This window comes from Gavia stellata, chromosome 20 (assembly GCF_030936135.1).
Source record: "Gavia stellata isolate bGavSte3 chromosome 20, bGavSte3.hap2, whole genome shotgun sequence".
Lineage (NCBI taxonomy): Eukaryota > Metazoa > Chordata > Aves > Gaviiformes > Gaviidae > Gavia > Gavia stellata.
Window position 1 is genome coordinate 11,600,603 of NC_082613.1, and position 21,256 is coordinate 11,621,858.

The 21,256-nt window shown below is 54.4% G+C and overlaps 1 protein-coding gene across 1 annotated transcript; it reads left to right on the forward strand.

Annotated features, from left to right (window-relative positions):
* The first annotated feature begins 672 nt into the window (after positions 1 to 672).
* On the forward strand, positions 673 to 21,256 carry RBPJL (recombination signal binding protein for immunoglobulin kappa J region like). The gene is made up of 12 exons (XM_059827421.1): positions 673 to 700; positions 8,310 to 8,385; positions 14,929 to 15,054; positions 16,742 to 16,812; positions 17,074 to 17,189; positions 18,064 to 18,238; positions 18,647 to 18,784; positions 19,348 to 19,457; positions 19,560 to 19,700; positions 20,064 to 20,219; positions 20,458 to 20,561; positions 20,983 to 21,256. The coding sequence occupies exons 1-12, from the start codon at positions 673 to 675 to the stop codon at positions 21,254 to 21,256; spliced, it is 1,515 nt and encodes a 504-aa protein (XP_059683404.1).

Below are 21,256 nucleotides of genomic sequence, written 5' to 3' on the forward strand. Positions count from 1 at the left end.
CCTGGCAGCAGAGACCTAGCCTGGGACAGTGCCCCCGTCCCCAAGTCACTGTAACACCCAGCCCTGCCCCAGCAGCAAGGCTGACGGGGATGGGGAAGCAAAGGTGTCCCATCAGACAGATGCCCCCAAGTATCTCTCCCACCATCCCGCGCTGGGCAACTTCCCCGCTACCCACTGTCCTCACTCCCCCAGGGCTGGCAGCACTGGGACTGACTTGCAGCCCCGTGGAGGGGCTCCCCCCACCCCGAGGGCTCCCACACACCCCCGAGCCCCCTGCTACCATGCAGAAGCGGGAGGGAGATGGGTGGGAATCGACCGGCTGGTAGGCAGGTGCTGCGAGGCAAGGCAAACACCGCGCCGGCTGCAACACCAGAGACCTTGAGATAACACTGAGCTATAAAGGAAAAAAGGTGCAGGCGGGGCGAGCGCTGCCGGCTGGGCTGGCTCAGCTGAACCCCGCAGCAGCCGAGCTGAGAGGGACACTTGGACCATCTCCTGACCTTCCTGAGCAACGCACGGGGAAAACCAGCCATTGCTTGTCCCTGCTGAAGGAGATGCTCAGTACATGGCGCACAGAGGGTGACCAAGGGAAGAGCCACATGTAAGGACAGAAGGGACAGCAATGACCCCAGCCTCCTCTTGACTCTCCTCGTGATCTCGGACAGCGAGGACATGGAGATGAATCCCCAGAGGCAAACAGGTAAGCCAGCACACCCTCCCCAGGCACCTTCCCTGGGCACCTCCGCTCACAGTGCTGCCCCCCAGAACACTTGCATCCCTCCCCACTCTGCCACTTGTCTGTCTGCTCTCCCTGCCAAGTGCTGAGTCTCGGGAAAAACAGCCGCTTCATGTTTCAGCGCGGCCTCCTTGGCAGCCCGCTCCTGGCTAGTCAGAAGTGCTCTGAATATTCCTCTTCTCGTTCATCTGCACAGGTTGGACCTGTGCGCATCCTCCCTTGGGCAAGCCCAAAGGACAGGGCATGGCAGGGAGCAGGATGAGGTGGAGGCTTTATATATTGAATTGCAGAGGAGATGAAGCAGAAGGAGAAAGAACGGGTGAAAGGCTCAGGAGGTGGCACTGCATTCACAGCCCAGGAAAAGCCCCGACCGTAGTGTCACAAGGAGGAAAGCAGGTTGTGGATTATGGCTATGGAGTCATAAGACAGGTCTCAGGTACAACCACATGCAAGATTTCATATATCTGGGCACATCAGCCTTTAGCTGAGATTTTTGTTTACAGCAAAGACCACACGACTCTAGCCACCTGCCTGGGCTTGGCACATTGTAGGAGCAGCAGCAGCTCTGCCCTGGCTCCAGACCTTGGGAGAAGCCAGGACAAGGGATCACCGTGCATTGCAAGGAGTGGGGCACAGCCGGGAACCTCTGACCGAGCACACTGCTACGCAACACGAGCAAAGCCGGAGGGCTGCCCCATGCACCGTGCCCGTGCATGGGAGGAGGCACACCCAGCGTGCCTGGGCATGCATGGCAGGGGTGCATGGCACTGGTGTCACATGCGCTACCAGCTAATAGCACGTATTTCTGTGCCGGAAACCTTGGACAATTGTAGAGCAGCCCTAGACAGGATGTTCCTCAGACTCACCCGCCTCGCCTGCCTCTCCACGTACCCTGTTTTGTTCCACAGGGCTTTTCTTTGTGGAGACCCAACCAAGCAGTTTTGGCAGGCCATAATTCAACTCCCACATCAGTGTTATTTGATGAAAGTGTCAAAACAAACCCAAAATAGGCTCAGGAGCCTGGACACAGACTCCTTGGGCTTAGGACACCAGAGTCCTGCCAGGACAATAGCAGAAAGACAGCAAGAGCTGGCCTCAGGCTGGAGGATGGGGAGACAAATTTTCATGTCCTCAGCAGGACAGCAAGTCATCCTTCAGGTCCATGCCCAAGAGAAAGGCTGCCCAAAAAGTGCACATGGGACCAAGAGAGGATGACCGAAGCATGTCTTGCCCCAGCTCAACCAGAGCTACCTGGAGAGATGTAGACAACTTACATCAACTTGGAGGCACCTCTTGATGTAGATTTTGCTGTGGAAACCCTGACGGACCGCTCACACGTTGTCCATATATTTGCAAGACCCCCAAGCCATGTGAACGGATGAGGCCCGGGACACCCTGGAGCTGGATCCGCCCTCTCCTGGAGGGCTGCCCAAAGGTTGGTTTCTCCCAGCACAACCCACAGTCTCAAGGTGCTCCCTGCCTGCAGGTGCACGGCTCTCAGCGGTGCCTCTGCTACCCGTGAGCACTGAATCCACCCTCAGGATCATTTTAAAACAGCATTGACCTTGCACTCAATCACATCTCCAGCATCTCAATGCTCACCCTCCACAGCAGCTGGGCGATGAGTTGCAAATCCCACGAGAGAGGACAGCAATGCAGTTTTCAGAGCAAGGAAGAGTCAGGGAGCACAAGCACGTCGAGACCAGGGAAATGGCATGAATTTCCAGCCCGAAATGGGTTTTTTTCCCCCTTTTTAAGGATTGATGTGTCCTTGGTTCTTCACAAACACACGTGTGGGAGAACAAGAGCAGACTCTTTCCAGGACATCGCAGTACTCTCCGGTTACAACGCTATGGCAGCTTTACTGGGCCAAGTGCCACCTGGAAGGACACGTTGTTTGAAAAACAAGGCTGTATTTCTCGAACAGCACATCATGGCTCCAAACCCAACAGAGGCAAATCAGCAGGAGTGCTGTAACAGGAAAACCTTGCTGGATGCAGAAGAGACTTCTCTTTCTCTCCCCTTGCTCCCCCAAAAGGCCAATTCCCTGTTTTATGGGGCCCACTCCTGTACTCGCTAGGACTAGCATATTCACAGGGAGGGCAGGAGGAAGACGGGTTTCTTGTCCAGGTCCATTTGCAGGCTGAGTGACAGACATCTTTGTCTCACATCTCATGCACTTAACATCATACAAGTCCTGACAGGCTTATACTACAAGATGACATTTGAAGTCCCCTTGGGAGGAAAATGCTGGGTGTAGCAATGGACAGAGCATCCCCTTTTAGATGTTCTCCACGACAGCACATGGGCCTTTCTCTGCCACCGATCTATCTCTATAAGACCTCCCAGTGCTCTGCAAGTGAGCTAGGAGGAAAGCCTCTTGCCCAGCCAGCCTCTGCACTGAAACACGCCGTACCTGGGCTGCTGCGGCCACAGCTGGCAAGAATAAATGTCATATTCACTTGCAAATTAAACATGCCTTTCGAAGCGCGTGCTAAAGATCTAACCGAGAGGAAAACATCATCAGCCAATTCCCCTTGTTCAACTGATCATGTCAAGAGATGGCTCCTATCAGGACTGTTGGTGGCATTTCTCTGTTCCTCTCTGTCCCACTCAAGACCTTAGGCTGCACTTGTCCCCTAAGCTGCACGACAGGCAAACTCAGCCCTGTTCCTAACTGGTATTTTAAGCAAAACTGGAGGGATCTTGGAATACTTTTAGATTTTGATGAAGAGTGATCAACAGGGGAAAGACCCACCTTACCAACTCTCTTTAAAAAGCGAATGCTCTTCTGCAAACGGGCCCCTGGAGGGCAGCTGAACTGGGCCAAAAGACTTCAAACTTTGAGGGAAGGAGGTCTGGGTAATCCAGAAGCTGAGGCAGCAATCCATTGCCCAAGTTCTTGTTCTGGGAGGAAGGTGTTAGGGAGCACTTTTTTCCCCAGAAATATGCATGTTTAACCACAAAGGAAAGAGAAATGGCCCAGAGCCGCTCCTGGGCTGGTGCACAGTTTGTCAGCTGAGCTCCTGATGCAGTAGAGCTGGTATCTCTAAGCAATGAGATTGGTAGTTACTAGCAGGACATCTGTCTCCCGAATCCGCTGGGACCTATATCCCCAGCTGACCTCCAGCAAGCTTACACGGCACAGACAACCACAGAGAGCGCCTGCTATTTCAGCCCCGCAATCATACATTCATTGCCTGACCTCCTTCTCTAAATCTTTGTATCATATTTCTCACTCTGGAGATGTGACTCAATGTGTTGGCATAAGGAAATACACCAGGAGAATATTCTTGTGCCTCTCCCCTTTATCCTACCCATCCTGCTATGTGTTTAATTGGAATAGCAGAAAGCGAGGAGTGTTTGGCAGCTGCAGAAAAGCACGTGGAGACTTTTCAGCCCTCCTCAAGACAGAAAAGCAAGCTGGTTGAATTCTTTGTCTAGATACTTTTCAGAGAGAGAACCCCAAAGGTAGCACGGGAAACTGCTCCCACCTAACTTCACGGCTGCCACGTACGTCTGACAGCAGGACGGCAGGAGAACTGCTGTTCCAGGACCAGGATGCTGTCAGCCCACAGGAGATGCACCAGAGAAGAACTTCCACCAGCATCGCAGTGGCCCGTGGCCTCACTTCTGCCCACGCTGAAGAGGTGTGCCTTGGGGATCCTTGTGCCTCCGCATCTGCGCATTACCCCGGCCTCGCCAGCACACTCAGATGCTCCATGGAAACCTCCTGCGAGACCTCCCCAGGGACTCAGAGCAGTATTTGAGGCCATGGCTGAGGACCACTTGACCTCAACTTCACCCCTACGCGAGATTAGCCCTTTCTGGTCAACCTGAGAGCAACTAGTTGCAATCACCTAATTCTGTTGCGTTTACCGAGTTCTTGCCAAAGGTGCCTATGTGGTCTGTGCTTCCAGGACAGATCAGGCAACAGTCCGAGGTTGCTTCACTGAGGCTTTCAGGCTTCATGAGGCTCTCCAAGGAGAGTCCTACAGCACGGCATGAGGAAAGTGAGACCAGGAGTGTCAAAGTCACTTGCTCAAGCCTGTGGGAAGCCTGTGGCAGAGCCACGACCAGGGCTGGCTCTCCCACCTGCATGCTGGGACGAGGGCACAGACCCAGACAGGGTGAAACAAGGGCACTTCAGACAGTCGAGGGAATGTCCAGATGTGCTTTAGGGAACCTGGGCATAGGGCAGCCGCTCTCAGCCCGTCATCTGCCTCAACAATTTGACATGAAAGGTTCAGCAGATGACAAGCAGAGTGAAATGGAGCAGTGGTAGTGAGATTGCTGCCTGGCATTTGAGTGCAGACTGAAATGTTTTATGTCACTCTCATCCTGGCTGGTACTGTTAAAGCCAAAGCAAGGTGCTGTGAGAAGAGAAAAAGAACGAGGGCGATGTCTAACATGACACTTTGGGGAAGCCATCCAAGTCCATCTGCAAGTGTAGGAGCTGTGAATACCCAAAGGCAGGGTTTTTCCATCTTTTTCAGCTTGTGGACCCTGCTAACTTTCCAGCCAAGACACAGGCTCTTGCATAGTGGGTTTCCTCTGCTGCCAACAGATCTGCTCCTTCTGATTCCTGCCATAGACGATGGACTCCTGTGGGTCCACAGACTACAACTCAAAGAATCCTGAACTTGTATGTTGGCAATCAACCTGCAAAGCAGCATGACACAGCCCAGAGACGGGAAGGCTGAAGGCTGGAGAGAAACCAAATTACTGCCTCTGCAAGGGACCACAGCTGATCCCTATGGATTTCCCTGATGGGCACCAGAGGGACCAGGTTAGTGATGGATTCATGTGTGCAACCAAGGGCTTGCCGTGCAAGCCATCAGAAGTTTGCAGAAAAAGAGACACGGACAAAGGCAGAAACCTGCCAGGGAAGAAGGATCCGACCTCGAAAGAAAAATGCTGGGAAGGATACGCTGCCTGAGAACTAGAAAAGCTTCAGATACAGGATCGGGCATGGCAGCCTGGGGGCATCTGGCATGGAAACACTGCCATGGCTGTGCACCAGTCTCTGCAGTCTCCTGAGCACCCGCCTATACCCTCCCCTGCTTTAACACAGCTGTTTTTAAAACCTTTACATTTAGCCAGGACGGGAGAGGGAACCAAAGCCTTCTAAGTGCTAAAAATGTTACTTGATACCTAAAGGTACATCTGTGCTGCAAGTACCTACAGAGGGGCGACTCTTGCTAGCCCGCAGCAGGTAACAGAAAGCGCAAAGTCCAGGTCCCCGCGCCCGGCTGCTCAATGGAGCCCTTACGGCAGCTGCGTGAGCTCCCTTCCAGCCAACGGAGCCCGAGTCATCAATTTGCTACCGTTTGGGCCCAAAGTGGAGAAAACACGATTACTGAGAGGTAATGACAAGTGGCAAGAGCCGCTCAGGACCCTGGCACTGCTGGAGGAGACACGTGTGACATCTGGCACAAGAGGGACTGGCTGGTTCTGGGGGAGTAGCTGATTTTTCTAAGTTTCTTTATAAGCACCAATCTTTTTTTTTTTTTTTTTGCTGTGTGTTTTTTCTAGGTCCCGTTTATTCACTCACAATAGGGTTTGTCTGTAATTCACATGTGTGTGTAGATACAAACACTACTTATCTCCCCCTCCATGTTCCAGCCCTATTTATCAAGCATTTGTAAATGGCATTTTATGAGCGCTGACTTTTTAACAAGGCAGGCACACTGCTCGGAAAGCGAACAAAGGGGCCCCTATTGGAAACTTTAAAGATGTTTAAACAAAGGCTTCTCTTGAAACCCTTTAACCCCTAATGCCAACCTCAAGGGAAATGCTATGTTATGAGCAATCGGAGCACAAACATCTTCTGTGACCACAGATTGCCTACAACAGGCTGCCTTGTTGGCTTTGTCTTTTCTGTGTGCTACCGTTGCCAACAAGGGCAGTTCCCGAGCCCATCTTGTACTAATCACATCAAATTTCTTTGATTCTCCAAGAAAAAAGAAAGTTACAACTTTCACAAAAAAATCTACAACAGCTTTTTCCAGTTGGGTGCAGCAATACGCTGCCTGCTTCCATGGAAAGTGTAGTTTTACTACAAACACCAAGATCTCTTGCATGCTTTCCAGATGGGAATTTGTATTTCGGATGAGGCCAAATTTATCCATATCCTGGTGGCAAATATCAGGGCTGAGATATGAGAGATTGCCCCACATACACTTTTTGCCGATATCAAATGCCAATCTAATGAATCCCTGAGGAGATCACAAGAATCTGCTTGTGAAATGCAGTTTCTACTTGTTACTGAGATCCTGCACGCTCACGGCCTGTGATTAATTGTGCCTGTTCTTGGAAAAAGAAAAAAAAAAAGTATCTTTACTATCAAGAGATGCTACAGAGGGTCCCACAGGGAGGACTTCATAGTAACTTTATAAATAAACTGGGCTTGGCTGAAGCAAAAATCCTATGGGTTTAAGCAGAAGAGGTGAAGTTGTGTGCCTCAACTCAGAGTCGGGGCTCTGAACAGGCTCCTCTCTTGGAGCCTCCTTCTCCCCCAGTCCACTGCACACACGTGGTGGCTTTATTTGAAGCGGGACAGTCCCGTTCCCATGCCAGCCTCCTCACTGCCACCGGTTCCCGCTCTGCAGCCCAGCCTCCCGGATGGATTCGGCAGCGCTCTGCACCGCAGCAAAGGCTGTCCTTGGCGAACAAGGGGGAAAACCCCAGCGGAGCACATACCACCACATCATGTATCTGCTCAGCTCCATTTATCTCGGATGGCTGCGTGTCAGTACAAATATGATGAGTGCAGAATAATCTGATTTTCCAAACAAGTTTTCCCACGTAATTGCTTGGAACAAAAGTGCTCAAAGCTAATTTTCCCCCGTGCAATGGTTGGAATTATAAGCCAAAGGTGGGTGATTGCTTGTGCAAACATATTTATGAGTATACACAGACCCAATTTTCCAGTCGTGCAGAAACGGCGCATAACAAACTTGGAGCAGACTTTCAAGCTTATCTTTCTGCAGCATCTCGCTCTCCTATTGCTCAGTGCGCCTTGCCCAGGTGTGCCAGCCCTTATCACTCCCTGCTAAAAGGGATCCTCGATTGGATAAGCAGGAACCTGCCCGAAAGCTAGGCAAAAGGGGAGCAGAGCAGGCACTGCGAACTGCGCCATCCCACCCGGGGGAAGAGTTTACATCCTCCGCACGGGCACCCACAGACAGAGCGGGGTACCATGCCCTCTTACTGTCCCCCCAACACACACCCCCCAGCCCGGCCCGCAGGGGAGGGCAACCGCTGGCACCGCCGCGGGGGGACACGAGCATGTGTCTCGGGGGGGGCTTCGGGGGGGCCCTTTGGGGAATAAACCCCACGCCAAAGGCTCTGCTCTCCCCCCGCCCCGGGCTTTGCTTTCTGCCCTTCACGCCCAGGCTCGCTGCCCCCCTCCCTGCCAGCCCCGCTCCAAGGAAAAGCCCCCCCGGCGGCTGCCACCCCCCGCGGCAGTGCTCGGCGCTGCGCACGGCATCGCGGCTCAGCCCCGCCGGGCCGGGGCCGGGCCGACGCTCACCCTCACCCCCCTCCTCTCCCTTCCCTTCCCTTCCCGCAGGGGCGGCGGCGCCCGCGGAGCCCCTCACTCACCCGTGCCGGCCGCCGAGCCGCTCCCCGCCGCGCTACTGGCTCAGGTACGGCGGGCGCGGAGCTGCGCGGGGCGGTGCGCGGGTCGGGGCGCGGCGGCAGCAGCGGCGCTGGGAGGCGGCGGAGCCCCCGCGCGGCATTTAACGGGGCGGGGGGAGCGGGGGGGGGGCGGCGGGGCGGGCACGGCCCGGCCCCGGGGCAGCGCTGAGGGGGGGTCCGGCGGCCCGCGGGCTCCCAGCTCCCCCCGCCCCGCGGGTCGTGTCCGCGCAGGTGCCCACGGGCAGGTGGAAGCGCGACCGCCGGAGGCGTGCGGCGGTGTGGGCGTCGGGCTGTGCACGGCCCTTGCCGGCGAGGAGCCCACCGGCCAGGGAGAGGCTTGCTTTATTTTTCTTTTTCTCTTTTTTCTTTTTTTTTCCTTTTATTTTCCTTTTTTTTTTTTCTTTCATCTTCCCCCGCTGTGGGAGTGCACTTGGGAGCCCCATAAACTCAGAAGGTCCTGGTAAAAGGAGAGTCCGAGCTTAATGTCCATCTGACCTACAGTGCCCGGGGGGTTCAGGAACCTCTGCAGGTAGTGGCTGCAGTGCGGGGAGGTGGGTTTGAACCAGGGAGCTGCACACAGAGCTCTGAGGGCTGTGGAGCCTCAGGTTGAGCTTCCAGCAAGAAGGTCAACTGATGTGCCCAGCTGTGGCGATGGAGATCATCAGCAGAGGCTTCTTAGCACCCTGGAACAGACCTTCCCAGCCCTTCACCTCTTCTTAGCACTTAGGTCAATCTAGTGGTGGTAGGAACCACCTTCAGTGCTTTACAGGACTGTGTTTTAGTGCTTTTAACAGCACTTTCCTTCCTCTTTGCACTAACATCAATGGCTACATGAGGAACAGAGAAAGGAGGCTACCGTAAATCACCCACATTATCTGAGTTTTCTAGCAGACAAGCCAATATTGCATTATCAGACTTGGGCATTTTGAGGGGCAGGCGCAGGGCAGCTGGGAACGTGCCCGGGGTGACCGCCCCGGCCGGCCCCCACTCCCCCACAGACCTCACCGCCACAGGCTTTTCGAGCTTCCTGTTCTCGGCTGGTGTTTGCTGTTGGTGTGGTTGATAAATCCCCCAAGCCCAGAAAAGGCTGAATTTCACTTGTGTGTGCAGCGAGGAAAATATAGGATTTATAAATACCCATGCATATACAAGGGCTTGTGGGTTGGGCTGGTCTGGATTAAAGGAGGTATTGAAAAATGAGGGAAGCCAGAAACTGCAGGCTCCTCAGTTCTGTGATTTCTAATGGCTTTTCCTTTTGCATAAACATTGCATTGACTCCATACCCAGGAGCACTGCAGGCATTTTCTCCCCTGCTCTGTACAAAATATAACCCAGCCTTCTAAAATGGATATTTTTTTATTAGGACATTTGGTTTCCCCAAGCCCAGAAGAGAACAATTGCCCTCTGTGGGAGCAGGTCCCCAGCAAGCTGCAGAGCAGCCGTCTCCTGAGCAAGGCAAACGGCAGCTCCTTTGTGGGGGAAAAGCAGCAAATTATATCTCTGCAGTTGAATTCAGTGTTACCTGCACTCAAGGACACTGTTACCAATGAGTTAATATAGAGAGCTGATTTGAAGAACCAGTTCCTAAACAATAGCTGACAGGATCGTATTTTGGTCTCCTGAGTCGGGTACTTTCATTCCCAGGGGACTGAAAAAATCAGATCCCTTCCTCTGCAGACTGAGCTGGTGAACATTGGTGAACTGGAAAGCAGCAGCGCAGAAGGCCGTTTGCTTCTCCCGGTGCCTGTAAAGTGCTTTTTCTGCTCCTGCGGTCGCCCAAGGGTGCACACACAGGGTGTTGTGGGACTTCCCAGCCCGATCTGCCCTCGCAGAGCAGAAGGTGATGTGGGGACCGGGATACATCCCACACCATGAGCGTGGCTGTCTCAGTGGGGACGTGTGACCCAGTGAGAGGGGAAGGCTGAGCTGAAAAGGGCCCTCGGGTGGGTTCTCCCCTCTTTGTGACACAGGCAGGAGCCGTGCCTGGGGCAGGGCGGTCACCCGGGGGGCAGCCCGAGGGGGAGGGCAGGATGCACTGAGCTGCAGTGCTCTGCGGCGGGAGGTAGCCGGTGATGCACAGCCCTGCCCAACCCACACGGACCGAGGAAGGAGAAAATGCATTTCCGGGCTGGATGCAGGACAAAGTGCTGAGTGATGCCGCTGACACTCGCTGCTGGGAAGGCGAGGGCTGATTTTCAGCTGTGGTGTTAAACATCAGCTCTCCTAAAATCAGTGATGTGACCCCAGGGCCCAACCCTACCAAAGCCTCTCAGCGCCTGCCTGGGTTCCCTGCACCCCCACATAAAACAGCCCTTCGCGAGATGGTCCAGCTGTGTGTCTCCTGTGGAAAGCACACAGGGCACTCCTTTTCTGCTTCGTTTCCCATGGAAGAGAGCACAGCAACACGGCCAGGGTGTGCAAACACCCGCGGGTGCCCTCAGTCTCTCCCCCCTCCAACACCAGGACAGAGCCACCCCAGAGATGCACCTCAAAGCGCACCCGCACCCTCTCCTGAGGCACATCCTGACCTAAAGCGAGGGAAAAGCCGCGGTGGTAAGCGATGCCAGGCTGAGCAGGGAGAGGGAAAGGCTTACAAAAATCAGCGCAGGAGAAAGTTGGTGGCTCCCCACTTGCTCCCCCCCTGCTTCCACATAATGCCTAACTGTGTGCAAGAGCAGCCAAGTCCCAGCTGAGACCTCAGGCTCTGAAAAGGAGGCTTTTAGCGTGAGCTCTAAGAGCCTGGCCTGTGCGGTGCTGCTAACATGACACTGAACTAACACTGCACTACAATCAAAGCATTTTAATAATTTAATATAATAAATGTCAGAAGGAGTGAATAATTCCCTGTAACCCTGAGGAGGCTGTAGGTGCCAGAAGGAGCCAAGTGGGTATATTGAGCTGCTTTAGCAATAGCTCTTTGACTCTCCGAAGGTAAATTTAAACCAGATGATGGATGCTGGGTGGTCGCCTTGGTGGGCAGAATGGCGAGCACTGTTCAGAAGTGCGTCACTGAAACAATTTAGCCCCAAAATTTGGAAGGCAATGGCTACAGAGAAGGGACAAAGAAAAGAAAACCAAGTTTCTAGGTAGTCATTCCTCCAGCTAGACACCAAATCTGAAGAACTACAGTCTGTTTACCTGCCTTTGGCATGCACGTTCCCACTTTAAGCAGTAAATAGCATGGGGATAATTATTCCAGAAGGCTCTTTAATAAGCTCCAGGCAGTAACCCACGTGCCTCCGGTATTACGTACGGATGGCAGGGAGCAGTGATACCGGCACAAGCCTGGCCCTGCCCCGAGCGGGTGCCACGGGAGGCTCTGCAGAGAAGGCGTTGCTGCTGGCCACGCTGTCAGCACACGTCTTAATCCACAGGTTTTGGCAATTTGCTCCTGAACACTCCCTGTGGCTGCCTGGCCTTGGTACCAGGCTGTTTCTTACTCTGCCAATGGGTTAATGGGAGAGGCTCCTTCCAGCAGCCCCCAGCCCAGCAGCTCCGCAGGGATCGATGCTTCCCAGGCAGATGGTGAGCTATACGGATAGGCGCTGGTGAGCGTGTCGGTGCTGGTGGGTGACACTAACAGGGACGGAGTATGCGGCCCCACAGCTGAGACACGAGCAAGGACCCAAAGCTACACTCCTCATTTTGCACTGAATTCTGAATGATGAGATTCACCAGGAAAAAACTCACGGACCAAGCCTGGTTCTCCCCCGCTCTGTGACCGTTGTCTCTGACAAACCGAGGGCAAAATGCTACTGAATGGAGCCAGCATGGTTTAATACTCATTTTTCACTATATTGTATTAATAGAAAAGAATAGCCAAGGTCAGGCCAACAGACAGCCTTTTCCTTGATCCATTTCCACATTTATCTTGATCACAATCAGTAGTTCTTTAAAAAAAAAAAAACTTTTGCAGAGAGATTCCCAAATGGTGCTTTTAGATGAAGGGAAAAATAGCAAAGGCAGATCAAAGCTGAAATCACACTATTGCTTGGCAGCAGAGGAGTGAGACAGCTGCAGATTGCCATTGTGGAAAAAGATAAAGTAACTTTCTTACGGGATTTCTTTGGCTGTGCAAAGATATAAACCAGTCAGTAGATAGAAAGGCGGGAGTGAAGCTTTTCAGCAAGACCAAGTAACCCACCCTGGAGTGGGCACTGGTGGAATACTGGTTGATAAAGCTCAACTTGAGCATGCTGGAGCAGGATTCTCCCAGCCCTGCGATGGAGGGTTGGAGGGAACCCATCCAGCTTCAGCACGGGAGCTGTTAAGGGCGATCTGAGGGTCTGTCTGGCAAAGGAGCGCCTTCTGCTTTGCCATGAGTGCCGGACGGGGTGAGCCGTGGCTGAGCCCAGAGCCGTGTGCTGGCAGCAGCACTGGGGCTGCCATGGGGAGAGGAGCTCGGTTGCAGCGCGTGCTCTGCAGTCAGGAACGAGCTTGCCGTGGCCATAAAACATTCATTCTCAGACACAGAGCCGGCATTAATGCTGTGGGTGACACTGGCACCAGCTGTAAATCTGATTTTGGCAGAGCTCTGTTGATTTACGTTTGCTGGTGATCTGGCTAACATGTCTAGGATAAAGAATTGAGAACAAGGAGGGCAGGAGATTATATTGCCCATCTAATAACCGAACACAGCAGTGGAGTGCAAAGCATCAGGTCCCCATGGGACTACCCAGAGGAGATGCTGGGTAAATATTTGCTTGTATTGGAGACGTGTTTGTCTTCCACACACGCACAGGAGAGCATCGGCTCCGTCTACAACAAAGAAAGCTGGAAATGAAGGGGTATAAGTTTAAACTGAATTGTAACATGGGTCCTAGAAGCTGTAAAGGGCACAGCCTTTTTAAAATACAGGTGTTGCACTGGGAAGAGCAAAACTGGCTGATGAACTCTTCTAAAAGGCTGCTTGAGATGACTGCTTGCTGCTTCTCTCCCTGGGAGCTTGCTCTGGCCTCTGAGCCCAGCAAGAGCTCACCATAGCCTGCCTTGGGGTGCTTGGCAGGACCAGATTTACCTCTCTTCACACATCTGATCGTTTATGCCCTCAATTATTCTCCATTTCTAGCCCATTTAAGAGGAAAAGAGACTTTTTAACGGGGATGCCCCACTGCGTACCTCTTCAAGATTTTCCCTGGGTGGCCATGGCTGATGTCCCCCATCCTCACCGCTTCTCCTCCGAGCGATGCCCCAGCGCTGCCCGGAGTCCCCAGTTGCTTTCTTCCCCAGGGCTCAGCAGTGTGTTTGCAGCTGTGCTTGGGGCTTCACAGCCTTCTCTGGCCACTGCTGTTTCTCTCTGCCTCCAGTACGAGGCCATTGCTCTGTGGAGAGGTCATGAGTGACCCCAGCAGCCTTGGGAGGGTCAAGAGCCAGAGCCTGAAGCCAGTTTCCATACAGCTTTCTCTTTCCTGAGGGCACTGGATCTGGTTTGGGTCTGATGCTCATCCAGGTGGGTCCAAAAACATCCCCTGGGCATGCAGAGCAGAAACACAGGGCCATTGTCCAAATGCCAGCAGGCACGAACACTGCTTTGGAGCAAGGCTAGTGACCTCAGCACAGGGAAGAAGTGAGCTCAGGCTTAGGACCTTTTCATAACCAGCCAGGCTAGGTCCCCTTGGTAGGAGCAATTTCTCCTGAGTGTGCCCAGCTGCCATGTCCCAAACATGGGCAGATGTGCCAGCGAGGGGCTCCTGCCCAGGCAGCACCCCTTTCCTCTCCTCTGGTTTCTTCTTATCCAGCTGAAGGTACTCAGAGGGTTTAAGGGCTTTCAGTAGGGCAGGAGCTGATGTTCTTCAGATGGGTAGTCTCGCCTCCTCTGAGAGAACATCAGCACCACAAAAGGTGTCCCCAGTAGACGCCCCATAACCCTCCTTTCTCATGCCCCAGTTCTTACACATGTGTCCCAGGTGGCAGAGCAGGCTTGGACCTACCTCATCTCTCTCCAGCTGGTTAACGCCCAACCTACTAAGTTAGCAGAGTTAAATTCTGGTGCATGGAAACTCCTTCTAGTTAATAGAGCAGAAACAAGCAGCAAAACCACCTACTTCTTAGGTCTCAGAGAAAAATGCAGCTATTTTCACCCAACAGCCCTTGCAGAAGCCAACGAGCAGCTCCTCCTTGCGTGACAGCTCCCCAGCTGCACTCACGGCTCAGCAGCATCGTTTCCCAACTCACCAAAAAGCCATACAACAGCAAGCACATCAGGCGGAAAACCAAATCAATAATCAATTAGAGCACTGCCTCCATTGCGTGAGACTGGAAGTCTTAGAAATGCATATTTCAGAGCTATTAACATAGTGCCCTGTGTGCGTTTGATGGAAAACTGATAAAGCAGTGATTCAGTTATCCAAACTTTATGTTTTTCAATGCCAGCCCTGGTGTTAGAGCAGCTGAGCTCCAGTGCTTTCCAATGGGAAAGCCTCTCCACCTTCCTCACCCCATCAGGCTGGACACGAAGGGCGGTCCAGGCTCCGGGCTTGGCATAGGGCTGGTAGGGCAAGGTGAGGAGCCCGATTCTGGAGTTACAGTGCTGGGGGACCGCTGTCTTGTAGATCCAACCCGTACCAAACCAACCTGCTTCGAGACGGTGTGCGGAGGTACCTGCAGCTGCCGGCAGACCAGACAGTACTGATACTGCACGCCAAAGTTGCACAGAAGTCATACGGCAACGAAAAAAGGTAGGAGATCGCTCCAGCTTCTCTGATAGCCACTTCCAAACCCAGCCTACCTAAGCTTGATTTCAGCCTTGCTATTTTTCTCTGATGTAAGCTGGTGAAGCAAATGATTTGACATATCCCCTCTCCATCCACTCACGACCTCTTTGCATCCAAAACCATAATAAGTTTTAGTCTTCATGAACTGAGTAACACAAGAAAGATATTAACCCCCGTCTGCATCCATCCCAGTTAGACATTCCCAGTGGTTAGGTTCCTCCCATGAAGTGCTGGAAAATCAGAAAGATGAAGTAAAAGAAGGAAAGATACTATTCAAATCTTATCCCCCCCAAAATGAAATTTCGACGAAGAGGAAAGGTTAGTGTTTTAAGTGCTCTGGAAACCTTGTCTTAATATCTGAATGGCCACAGCAGGGACTGGGGCGTTTCCATCAATGCCCACGGTCTCCAAAAAGCTGCTATTTTTGAAAAACCTTCCTGCACTGTAAAAAAACCTTGAGGTTCTGGCTTGAATCTCCAAAATTGCTACTCCTGGGCAGTGACGTCAGACTGTGGCACTGTAATATAATTAATCCTCCATTAATCCTTGTGATATAAATAATCCTCCGTTATTACCAAGTGTGGAGTAGCTATGAGGCGACGAGCGGTACCTCTAAGGCATAACCCACCCAGACCCCAAGAGACAGCTCTAGGCTGGGCTGGCTGTGCCTACAAAGTCCTCATCGTGTCCAGTCTCCTGCCAGGGGTTGCTGGTCCACAGGTAACGGTTTTATTTTGGGACTCGGTCTCCCAGCCAGGAGGGAAGCCCTTGTATCACTGAGCTTTTGGGACAGCTTCTTTCCCCTGCTCCAGACTCCATGCAAGGGGTGAGCATGAAAATCAGATGCCAGGTCTGGAGAGGGAGAGGAAACCAGCACAGAGGTCCCAGGTTAAAGTTTAAAGGTGCTGGTGCCATTTTTCTTCATGGTGGGAGTCAGGGGCCCATGCTGTGGATGACTTGTTTAAATAAACCCATACCCAGGACTTTCGGGCTCTGAAATATCCAGCCCCCTGCCCTGGTGTTTTCTCTGCTAGTGCTTTACCCAGTATCAATAGAGGATGAATTTGCACCATTCACACAAGTGCAAAGACAGTGGAAACCCAAATAAAACACAGGAAAATAGGTTTCTAAAACCCTGGCTATAGATTTATTTGCATTGGGCTCTGAATCTGGCTGTGAATGCAAACTCTGTTCCCGACCTGCCGAAACTCCCACAGGCAGGCGGGCAGAGGCAGGGGGCCCGATCCCCCCTCGGCTCGGGGCAGCGGAGGGCTGAGGCGTCCTGTCTGCTATCCCGGGGCCACTGGGCTCGTGGCCACCAGCAGCACCGACGGATGTGGCAGCCACCCGGACTGGGGCCGGATGCTGCGGCTGGAGGCAGCTGGTGCAGGGCAGAGGGGCTGAGACAGCTGCTTCAGCAGAGCCCAATTCCTCTGGCCAGCCCTGCCCGCGGTCCCCAGCCGGGGGGTCCCCAGCCGGGGGGTCCCCAGCCCCTCGCTGCAGCACCACTTACCTCCCAGGGTGCAGGGTTGCTCCCAGAGCCGGTGAGCCCCTGCAAAGGTCTCTGCTCTCAGCACAGCCATCCCATCACTCCCGAGCAGCTTTTCTGGATGCTGAAGTGCAATAAGAAAATGTCCTTTTGTCGCTGCAGGTTTTTCTGCCCCCCACCTTGCGTTTACCTGAGCGGGCCAGGATGGAAGTTAAAACAGGAGCAGATAAAAGGTAAGTAAGTGCTGGGCAGCATCCCTGGACCTCTCCTCCCTCCCTTCCCGTGCCACAGGGAGCTGCCCTCCGCTTCCGCAAAGGGGAGAGTGACCCAGTTTATTTTTTCTTTGCCCCCCAAACTCCTCTTTTCCCCTCGAGGCTGAGCTCTCTGCGGTCCAGACCCGGGGAGGGCTGGAGCCTGGGCCACCCACCGTGCCAGGAGGAGCCAAGCCCATGCCTGTGCGGGGGCTGGAGGGTGCTTCTCCCCATCTCTTCCAGCCAGGGACCTGGGAGAGGAGGCATTTCAGGTGTGCGGGTACATGGGGCTGGACAGCATGGGCAACAGCCTGATGGAGACCCAGAAGCTCAGCTTCGAGGAGCAGCCGGACGCGAAGGTAAAGCCCACTGCTCCCTGGGACTGCGGGGACCCCGCTTATGCAGGGGCTGGGCTGTCCCCGGTGTTACCCCACGCCCGGGGATGTCGCATCATCCCCTTCCTTGGGATATCCCAGTCCTTCCTTCCTAGCCATCGCTCCTCGCTCCTGCCCTGCCGTCCTGTTGTGGCACGTGCGGCAGCCCAAGCAGCTGAGCAGGCTCCCCTGCCTCGCAGAGCCCCGTCTTTCTTCAGCACCATCTTTTCAGGTCGACAGCCCTGTGGCAGGCAAGCTGCCAAAATTCGCACAGCTCCTTCAGCCCCGGTACCTTCTCCCGATGAGCAGCACTGCCGCTTATCTGCAAAATGAAAGCCTGGTCTTTCATTTGCAGATAAACAGCTAAAAAAACCACCGATTGATCCCGAAGTTCCAGAGCTTCAGAAGAGCTCTGGCATCTTTTGATAGGGGAAAAAAAGAAGAAAAAGCATTATCTGGGGTCCCCGAAGAGCACAGGGTCTGAGTTGGGCCAGAAACCTTACAAAAAGAGCCTTTGTCTGCAGTGCTTGCATTGCTGCTAATGCACGGCGTATCAGCCAGGATGGCGGGGAAACCATAAACCCAGGACGATTTCTCATGTTATGTGGGATAAATCACACGTGAACATTCATTTCCATGAGGAATTCTCTGCCCCCAGTGTAAATAAAGCTTCTGCCGATCCCCAGCTCTTCATTCCACCTGTAATAACATCTCTGGTCGTTTCCCCCTTTAAATGAACCCGGGGCTCTTTGAAAGGGTGCTATTATGTCCTTGCGGGGCAGTGAGGAGGGTGAGGAGGGTGAGGAAGGCTGGCGAGGCTGGGCTGGAGCTGCCGGCAGCCCCTCTCTGCCCTTGGCAGGGCTTCGGCTGCGCCAAGGCACTGTACATCTCGGATGCGGACAAGCGCAAGCATTTCCGCCTGGTCCTGAAGCTCTTCTTCAGCAACGGGCAGGAGATCGGCACCTTCCACAGCAAGCTGATCAAGGTCATCTCCAAGCCCTCACAGAAGAAGCAGTCACTAAAGAACACGGACCGTGCGTATGGGGATGGCTCTGTGGGAAGGAAAGCGGGCACGAGCCCAGGGTGGGATGCTCACAGCTTGGCTCTGGAGTGGTCCAGGCTGGACCCAAAGCCCGTGGGCACCCCCAAAAGAGGGAGAATGTATCTGGGCATACTGATGCCTCTTTTCTGAAGGGTTTATCCACTACAATGCGTAATGCCCCGATGTCAACGTGTGCCTCACTCCGTAGGCTTCACCTGCGCCCTTGAAAATCCCAGCTGGGCTGGCACTCACGTACAGAGAAAGGCAGCCGGGGGGTGCTGGTTCCTGCTGGGCTGGTTCCACCAGTAACGAGGACTTGTCCTCCCTTGGCTTGGCAAAAGCCATAGTTCAAGCCACACATGGACCTGGCAAGCGCTAACACAACCACCTCTCCCAATAGTCTGCATCTCCTCAGGCTCCAAAGTCTCCCTCTTCAACCGCCTGCGCTCCCAGACCGTCAGCACCCGCTACCTCTCCGTCGAGGGGGGAGCCTTCATCGCCAGCACCAGGCAGTGGGCAGCATTCACCCTCCATCTGGGTAAGAAGCCCTACGGGGCCGTTGACGCCAGACATGCCCAGGGCTGCCTGCCTCCAGCACTGGCTCTCCTCTCCTGCAAAGCCAGTTCCTGGGGGCAGAAGGGGTGGGAATTAGCCGGGGGATGCGGGAACCTGGCTCAGATCTCACCTCTGCCTGGTGTTCCTGGTGTATCTCTGGAGCCGATGGCAGTTTCCTGCTGTCCTTGAGGGTTGTCATCATGCCCTGAGAGCAAACAGGCTGCGAACGGGGCAGCAAGAGCTGTACCGGTCCGGAGGCTCATGAATCCAAGCAAGTAACTTGCCTGGAAGAGGGCAGAGCCCAGAGCATCCCTGCCCACGCTGCCTCTGGCTGTGTCCCTGCGAGGTACCACATCCCAGTCCTGCTCTCCCGTACTGGGCTCCCAGGGAGCAGTGGTCTCTCCAAGCAGCAAGCACCTGCAGAGCAGAGAAAGCAGGAAGAAAGCACCGGGGGCATGGCCAGACCTGCATGTAGCAAGGCGGCACAGGCTGACCTGCTCCCCGGCTGCTCAGGGCGGTGACTCTGCCTCTCTCCTTCCCACCAAGCTGATGAGCGCTGCACCCGGAGCGAGTTCCCCCTGCGGGAAGGATATATCCGCTACGGCTCCGTGGTCCAGCTCATCTGCACAGCCACCGGCATCACTCTGCCTCCCCTGGTAAGCCTCCTCCATCCCCATGGATGTCAGGCACACGGACCTGGCTGCTCTGTACCTCTGAGCAATGGGTAACATCCCTGGGATGATGCTGCCACCCCACAGATCATCCGGAAGGTGACGAAGCAGTATGCCATGCTGGACGTGGACGAGCCCATCTCCCAGCTCCACAAATGCGCCTTCCAGTTCCAGGGCAGCGACCGCATGTACCTGTGTCTCTCCACAGAGAAAGTGATCCAGTTCCAGGTACGGCAGCATGAGGAGAGGTGAGGACTCCTGGGGTGCTCCCTGTCCTCTCTGCAAGCTCCTCTGTGTTGCCGATGTCTGGGGAACATGTCACCAGGAGGGGTCTTCCAGCAAAGGGGGGTTTCATCCAAATTAAGGTCAGAATCACTGCAAAGCCATCTGCCTCCGGCTTGCATGCTTCAGTGGGGACATCATCACCGAGGTCTTTGCAAAGGCATCACGATCGCCGTTTCCCAGCAAATGAAGCAGAGGCACTGAGTCACTTGCTGGAACTGAGATACTGGGGGCAGAAGCCAGGCGTCCTGGCCCCGGTCCCCTGCCATCCCCACTGCAGTATGTTTGGAGCTGTGACACTCTCCGCAGGCATCTCCCTGCCCAAAGGAAGCCAACCGGGAGCTGCTGAACGATGGCTCCTGCTGGACCATCATCGGCACCGAGATGGTGGAGTACACCTTCAGCGAGAGCCTGGCCTGTGTCAGTGAGCCCGTCAGCCCCGTGCCACTCATCACCGCCCTGCAGGTAGGCGCAGTGCCGGCCCCCGGCCACCCCTGCCTCTCCATCACCTGCCTCCATCGTGGCTCCTGCTGCTGAGCCCTTGCACCTGCACTCGGTGTCTCCTGGTTTCGGGATGCTGTGGGAATGCCCAGGTCTGGACTGCTGCAGTGGGGACGGGACACGCAGGCAGAGCATCCTGCGGGAGAAGGAGTCTGGCTCATTCCACCACGTAACACGCCGCCATGCACTCTGCCCATCACAGCTCACGGGCGGTGGGGACGTGGCCATGCTGGAGGTGCAGGGGGAGTATTTCCATGCACACCTCAAGGTCTGGTTTGGAGATGTGGAAGCAGAGACGATGTACAGGTAACGTGGTCGAGGGGGCCAGGGAGCAGGCAGGGAACAGCAGCCAGGTTTGGGCAGTGCTGGGCAGCTCTAGGAGGGATGTGGCTGCCGACCTCAGGGATGGGGGCACTTACACTGCCTGTTCTGCGGGACTAAGCATGAGCATTGCAAGGAGAGGCAGGGATGAGTCTGGCTGGTGCCTGCTGGCTCTGGATGCAGTCTGGGGATTGCAGTGGGCAAGGGACATGGGGACCTTGGGGGCTGCAAACAAACAAGCAATGCTGGCAGAGAGGAACGAAACACCAGGGAGGGGAAGGGAAACTGGCCAGAGACTTCATGCTGAGCTCCAGGCTGGAGGAGACATGCCGCACTCGCTGCCAGCTGCTCCTGTGCTGGCCCATCCTGGGTTAATGCATGTTTCCATCTCCTGTGCTGTTCCCAGGAGCCCCAAGTCTCTCATGTGCGTTGTCCCTGACGTCTCTGCCTTCGGCAGTGACTGGAGGTGGCTGCGATACCCCATCACAGTCCCGCTCCTGCTGATCAGGGACGATGGCCTCATCTACTCCAGCTCGTTCACGTTCACCTACACCCCAGAGCAGAGCTTCATCCCAGGGCAGCAGGTCCTCTCGGACATCCCCCAGGACTCAGACAAATTACTTGACAGCATCCATCAGGAGTTCACCAGGACCAACTTCCACCTCTTCATGCAGAGCTAG